Source organism: Octodon degus, unplaced genomic scaffold (genome assembly GCF_000260255.1).
Source record: "Octodon degus isolate 3935 unplaced genomic scaffold, OctDeg1.0 scaffold00078, whole genome shotgun sequence".
NCBI classification, from domain to species: domain Eukaryota; kingdom Metazoa; phylum Chordata; class Mammalia; order Rodentia; family Octodontidae; genus Octodon; species Octodon degus.
Window position 1 is genome coordinate 4,258,957 of NW_004524654.1, and position 7,157 is coordinate 4,266,113.

General features: G+C 44.3%; 1 protein-coding gene across 2 annotated transcripts in view; it reads right to left on the reverse strand.

The window, feature by feature from the left end:
• The window catches only part of Cep68 (centrosomal protein 68), a 34,824-nt gene that overhangs the window by 9,911 nt on the left and 17,756 nt on the right, over positions 1 to 7,157 (reverse strand). For both annotated transcript variants that reach the window (XM_023720822.1, XM_023720821.1), the window contains exons 4-5: positions 6,158 to 6,280; positions 3,531 to 3,627 (exon numbers count right to left, since the gene is read on the reverse strand). In XM_023720822.1, the coding sequence (XP_023576590.1) occupies positions 3,531 to 3,627; positions 6,158 to 6,280 (220 nt within the window). The remainder of the gene's footprint in view (positions 1 to 3,530; positions 3,628 to 6,157; positions 6,281 to 7,157) is intronic.

The window sequence follows — 7,157 nt, forward strand, 5'->3', positions numbered from 1 at the left end:
ATTGCTTACTCAGGGGTTCCATCATTTTTATATTCTGTTCTATTTTTTTAAATCAGTATGTTCTTTAGAAGCATTTAGTACTTCTTTGATTATAGTTATCACTACTTTTTTTAGTTCAGAAATTATTTCTGATCTGATTTCTTCTATACCTTTCTGCAGTTGTTTCTTTACTTCCATTATTATTTCAGAGATTTTAGGTTTGTGATTTCCACTTTCCTCTATGCTAGTGTCTTCTGCAGTTGTACTGGGTGGACTCGGGGGCATGAGACTGCACTTTGTTCCTTCTCTTTGTCATTTTGTATACCACTATCTTCTGACCTTTGGTGTAGAGCTTAGATAGAGTTATTACCTTAGCACCAGGTCCGGATCTACGAAGTTCAGATTCCTCCATGTGGGTGTTGCTTAGATCTGGCTGGGGTCTGGCTGCTGTGCTCCACTTCTTCCTGCTACAGCTTTTGGAGCTGAACCCTTTGTGTCACTCTGGCAAGATGTTCTGCTCCTGAATCAGCTAGGTGGATCTTGCCTCTAGCCTCTTTTCAGGGAGTTCTGCTGAAGGGTTCTGCACTGGGCCTGAACTCTAGGTTGAATGCAGATCCATGGGCCCCGGGTGGTCTCACTCACAAGCCGGGCCTGCGCTCTGGGTTGATTCAGGATCCGGCAGCCCCGGGTCCTCTCACTAACACGGAGGACCTGCGCTCTGGGTCTATTCAGGAAAGCCGGGCCTGCGCTCTGGGTTGATTCAGGATCCGGCAGCCCCGGGTCCTCTCACTAACACGGAGGACCTGCGCTCTGGGTCTATTCAGGATCCGGGGGCCCCCGGCAGTCTTGGGCCTGCGCTCTGGGTCTATTGAGGATCCAGCGGCCCTGGGTTGTCTCACTCACACGCCGGGCCTGCACGCTGGGTCTCTGTTCCTTGAGAATAGTCTGAGTTTAAGTCCTTTTGATCGATACAATATTCTTCTGAAACTTCCTTGCCCAAAGCAGATAAACAAGAGTTGAATCTGAGCTGTGGAAAGCAGGAAACTCATGTGGACTGCTTGCTGAATGCCCCAGCAACAACTAAGGGCTACTGAGTTAAAACCAGAATTCTCACCTAGAATACCACCAGGACAACATAAAAGCAAAAGCAAATATTGCTCTCATAGGCTTGATACCTAATTTTCTGCTAGGCTTACTTTTATGACTTAATATTCCACCAGGGTCTGCAGGGGCAGTGATGATGTGAAGAACCCACAGAGCATCACCCTGAAGCTCTAAGGCCTCGGTGCGTGGCAGTGGTGGAGTGTGCTCTTGGAATCCTGGTTCTTTACCCAATATACCATGTAGGTCCATAGGCCTGCTTCTGAAAGTAATTAAGTGCTGGTGAAGTGACTAAACCACAAGCACATAAAAACAGATACACAGGGGCTGGTGAGATGGCTCAGTGGTCTAAAGCACCTACTTGGAACAAGCTCAGCAAAGCACAGGGACCGCGGTTCGGTCCCCCAGCACCACATGCCAGCCAGCCCTGCCCCCTGGTGGGCTGAGCTGGCCACATACACGCACGCACACACACATAAATAAATAAAAATTTAAAACAAAACAAACAAACAAACAAAAAAAAACAGATACACAGACCAATGAAACAAATGGAGAACCTGGAAATAAATCCACACATCTACAGCCAATTGATTTTTTTTTTTTTTTTAAACAGAGGGAGCAAGAACATACAGAAAAGTGAAAGTCTTCAATAAATGGTGGTAGGAAGATTGGATCTCCCTATGCAGATTTAAACTAGTCCTCCAGGGAGCCAGGGAGATGGCTCAGTGAAATAAGTGCTTCCCTGGCAAGCACAGGGCCTAAGTTCAATCTCCAGTTCCGCCAAAAAAACAAACCAGAAACACTAGTTCTCCATTGCTCAACTTGTATAAAAAGCCAACCCAAAATGGATCAAAGACTTAAATGTTAGCTCCCGAAACTGCTAGAAGAAAACATGCAGCACATAGGTCTGGGCAAAGATTTGTTTTGACTCTGACCCCAAAAGCATCATGCAACAAAACAAGCTGAATTACATTACACTAGAATACATTTGCACAGCAAAGGAAACAACAGTGAAGAGTCAACCTGTAGAAGGGGGAAATGTATTTGAACTGACTTAGCAAGCAAGTAAATCCAGAATAAAGAATTTTAAAAAATTAAAATGGGATGGTGACCTGAATAAGACACCCCAAAAGAAGATTATGATCCCCCACCCCAATATGGAAAACCATGAGGGTGGGGTATAGCTTCTGCCTGGTGAAGTGTGAGGTATCCTGAATTTGATTCCAGGGTTTAAAACAACAACAACAACAACAAGGGAAAAGGCAAATGAAAATCACAATGAGATATAATCTTGTTCCAGTTAGAGCAGCTATTAAAAAGACAAATCAGTGATGGTGCAGCTGCAGTGCAATGGGAACACTCATGCTCTGTTGGTGGAAATTAAATTAATATAGCCATTATGAAATACTGTCAATTTCTTGTAACACTGTCACACGATCTACCAGTTCCACTACTGGATATATACTTAAAGGAAATTAAATCAGCACATCAAAGACATTTGCAATAGACATCAGCCTAAGTGGTAACTGATAGATGAATGGACTGAAAAACATGGCATACAATATAGAGTATTAGTCATAAAAGAAGTTTATGTGCAACATAGATAGAAATGAACATTAAGTGAAATAACTCAGACATAGAGAAAGACATACTGTATGATCTCATGTGCAAGCTAAAGATCCATCTTACAGAAGGTTGTGGAGAGGGAGATGGTTACTGAGTAACTACAGTTGTACAACTGAACAGAAGGAGTACTTTCATTGTTTTTTTTTTTTTTTTTTTTTTTTTAGTAACAAGGCATAGACTCCAACCCATGACCTTGTCGATGGAAGTATATTTGGTACAGGGTCTCACTATGCAGCTTGGACTCATAGTGATCCTCCTGTTTTCAGCCTCCCCAGTGCTGGGATTACCGGCACGTGCCACCATATCCAGTCTCTTGGCTGGCTTGGTGCACCTGGGGCCAGGGCCTGTGTGGCATGTGGTACCAGGGATTGAACCCTGGTCCCTGTGCTTGCCTAAGCAGGTACTTAATCCGCTGAGCTATCTCACAGGCCCTGTTAATGAGTTTTATCCCTTATCACATTTCTAATGTTTTATAGTTTGTTTTTTTCTTATTTTGGGTGGTACCAGGGATCAAACTCAGGAACTTACACTTGCCAGGCAAGCACTTATTCTACTGTGCTAGATCCCTGGCCCTTCTAATGTTTTATAGCACAGAAGGTGTAGATAACAATAATTGTGTATTTCAAAATACGCAGTAAAGATGTGGAATGGTCCCAACATAAAGAAATGACACTGATAAATGTTTGTGCTAGTGAACACCAAGTTACCTGATCTGATCACTACATATTGTACACATGCACTGAAATGCCACATTGTGGCCATAAATTGGTACACTTGTATGTCAGCCCAAAATAAATAACCGACAACTCTCCCGAGCATCTCACCTGGTGTATTGTCCAACAGGCACTGAAGCAGGGTCTCCCCCTTCTCTAGGACACTGTCAGTCAAGGACTGATGCTCATGTATATCTCTCTTAAATTGCTTAAGATGTATCAGGAAAAGAAAAAAAGCTCCATTACTATTTCATAAAAGGTTTTCAAAACAAAAACCAGGCATGGTCGCTGGAAAATACAGACGGCCTAGTCTGCAAAATACTTCAAGCAGTGACTAGTATAATTTCAGCTTCTTTGAGCCCAGGGGAAAGAGTTTTTTCTCTTTAGTTTGACAGAAGAGTTTTTCTTGGGCAGTCTGGTTCATGAATAGCTTGGAGTCAGAGATTCCTTTTTGTGCTTCAATTATGTTTTTTTTTTCCATTCACAGAAGTAATGAGATTCCCAAAATAAATTGTACTCTACCTGAATGATAAGAACCACAAGCATTGTGTGATTATGGAGACCTTGGGGAGCCACTGTGTCCACCCCGGTGACCTCTCTCTGTGCACACCTCCTTGGGAACCACCTCAGCTTCAGGGAAGCAGGGAGTTTGTTTCTCAAGCAGTTCCTGTTTTCCCCTCATGGCTGCTAGGCCTATGGTTGGTTGTTTTTGAGCTTAGCTGCTGAAAAACGTAAAGTCAATCACATAGCCAAAGCCCATGGTTAACACTTTGAAGTGATAATTTTCCTGTTGGATTTAGTTTTTCTGTCTTCCTTTACTTGTATCTGTACTTACTGTCTGGTACTATGTGTAGTTTAGACGCTACTTCAATCCCACCATTTTACAATAAAGTACAAATGAGTCAGAGGTTAAAATGTGAACAGACACGTGCTTGCGCTAGGTGTTGATGTTAAGCAGGAGCCAAGTTAGCTCATCTGTAAGCATGAACCATGCCCTACAGTGTGGGAAGGGCTGGCAATGCATTCTCACTTGTACACAGAGGCCTTGGCCTTCAGGACCTGTAGGAACATCTGCCGCCTCACATCTCAGCTGTACCCACAAAATAAAGCTGCTTCTGGCAGGCCTAGAAGCTAACACAGAATGGTAAGAGGGATCAAATGGAGGGAATAGAGTTAGTCCACTTGTCCCTGTTCACACGGGAGCAAAGGCCACTGAGGTAAGTCTAATAGGATGATTCTTCTCCTCAGAGGTGCCTGCCCTGGAGCTAGGTAGGGAACCTGCACAGATGTGTGTGGGCACACAAGCACACTGGGGCCTGCACATAGGACTCCTGGGTTGTCCTCCTCTGGTATGCTCACTCTGGCTGAGGAACTCATGGCAACGTCTGTCCACACAGCAGCAAACAGCATTCCTTGTAGGGTGGAGCAGCTAAGCCTGGCGTCAAGCTCATGCAAGCTCTCAGTTGAGGCCCTCCCTCCTGCTGGGGTGTTTCTGTGGGCTGGAAGCAGTGTAGCACAGGCTGATGCAGCTCTGGCTCAGGTACACAGAAGTGACAACCTCTTCTGCTGAAGACAGGGCTGGGTATTAAGCCCAAAGAACCTTCTAGACTAGCATCAAGCTCATAGCACACAGTCCTTCATGCAGTAGTAGAGAGGCTTGGCCAAGCCAACATGCTGGCAACTAGCCAAGGTTAGTTGTATGTTTAGGAGAGACAACTATATGATTTATCCCCCAATATACTTAATACACAAGCATGTCAAAAAATATTTAAGGATTTTTAAAATAACAGGAAATAACTAATGAAAAGATGAAATATAACCCAAAATTTTGTTTACAATTGCTCTATCAAAATACCCTGTGCATATTCTGGAGTCTGGACAGTTTCAACTCTGATCCTTAAATATTGACATATCTAACAGAAATTTCTGTGATGAAGGGTTCTGTACTTACACTGTGCAGTGTGGTGGTCACTAGACAGATGGAGCACCTAAGCACCTGGAGTGTACTAGTGGTAACTTAAAAAAAAATCTAACCTTTTTTTTTGGTGGAACTGGGGACTGAATTCAGGCCCTTGTGCTTATTCTACTGAGCTATCTCCCCATCCCCCCATCTAACCTTTAATTTCATTTAAATACCCATATTTACTAGTGGTTCTACCTGTCTATAAATACCTGACACATCTAAGAAATTACAATGCAAATCACCCTAAAACTTTTTAAAAAAATTTTTTTTTGGGGGTAGTACTAGGAATACAACTTAGCGCTGCAGGCATGTTAGGTGAGCACTTTACACTGAGCTACAACCTTCGGCCTTTTTCTGTGGCACTATGGATTGAACCCAGGAAGCACTGAACTACATTACCACCCACTTTCCACACATCTTGAACTGCCCACGCTGGTCTCTAGCTTATGATCCTGCCTGAGCCTCCCAAATAGATTACAGGCTTGCACACTAGTCAGACCACTCTGATTTGAAATAAATCTATCTGGACATGGTAGTGCACACCTAATTCCAGCACTCAGGAGGCTGAGGCAGGATGATCACTGCAGGTTCAAGGCCAGCCTGGGCTATATACCCTGTCTCAAACCACCGCCCCCCAAAAAAAGAATTTGAAAAGATCTGATTTTAACTTCGGGCAAAATAGGCAACTGAACTATGACACACCACACATCAGTTATTTTCAGTAATTTTGCCACCACTCATGAATGAATTGCCAGAAGCCAGGAGCACACATTACCCGGTAAAGCTGCAGAGAAGACTTGAGACCCGTGAGACTGGACCGGGGTGGAGTCCCAAGGTCAGTGACATCTGTGACATTATACAGCCAATGGATCAGCTTTTCCAGCTGACAGCAAAATGTCTGTAGAAACAGAAGAACACACTGTTACTGATGAAACTGTTTACATTATCAAAAGGCTGAAAATATCAGGATGACTCTGGGAGACCAACTCTGTACCTTTCGAGAACTTTCCCCAGGTCATTAAATCTGCCTTTCCTGCCTCACCTACTCCCAGGAGGGCTGCACTTCCTTCTGCCAGGGTAACAAGAAGCCCCACTTGTTCTATCTGCCCTCAGCCAGATGTGACCACAAAAATGACAAGCTGAAACAACCGAGCCCCGTAGGTCAGAGTGGAGCTGTGAAAGAACAGGGGGAGGAACAGTAGTACAGAAGAGGCAGCTCCATCACAGAAGCAATTCTTGAATCAACACAATTACCACTGAACTGCTTTTGTGGGGAAAAGTGGATGCAAAACAAGTAACTAAACCATGACTAACCTGAGGCCAAAGCTCAAAACAACCTTAGCTCATGGTGTACCAATCTTTTATCACAAAAACAGGATACATGGTAACATGGGTCCTACCTGCTCTACAGGACAAATAACCCACATGACTTGTGGGCATGTTGGTGGAGTGGGCTCTTAGGGGCCAGCAGGACACCTGCCACCCTGCAATGCCTTGCTACGGCACGGACACTGGGCATGCACATTTATGCCTGCCATTCAGGACAGTGGGACACTTGAAGAGTGGGCAAAGGCAAGCTCCTGAACCTCCTGTGTGAAAGTACTGCGTGAAGCTCTGGCTGGAATTACTTAATCCCCGCAATATCCTAAAGAGACAGCAATCCACATTTTATAAAAAGCACTCAAGGGGCTGGAGAGATGGCTCAGTGGTCTAAGGCACCTACTTAGAACAAGCTTGGCAAAGCATCAGGGACCGCGGTTCAATCCCCCAGCACC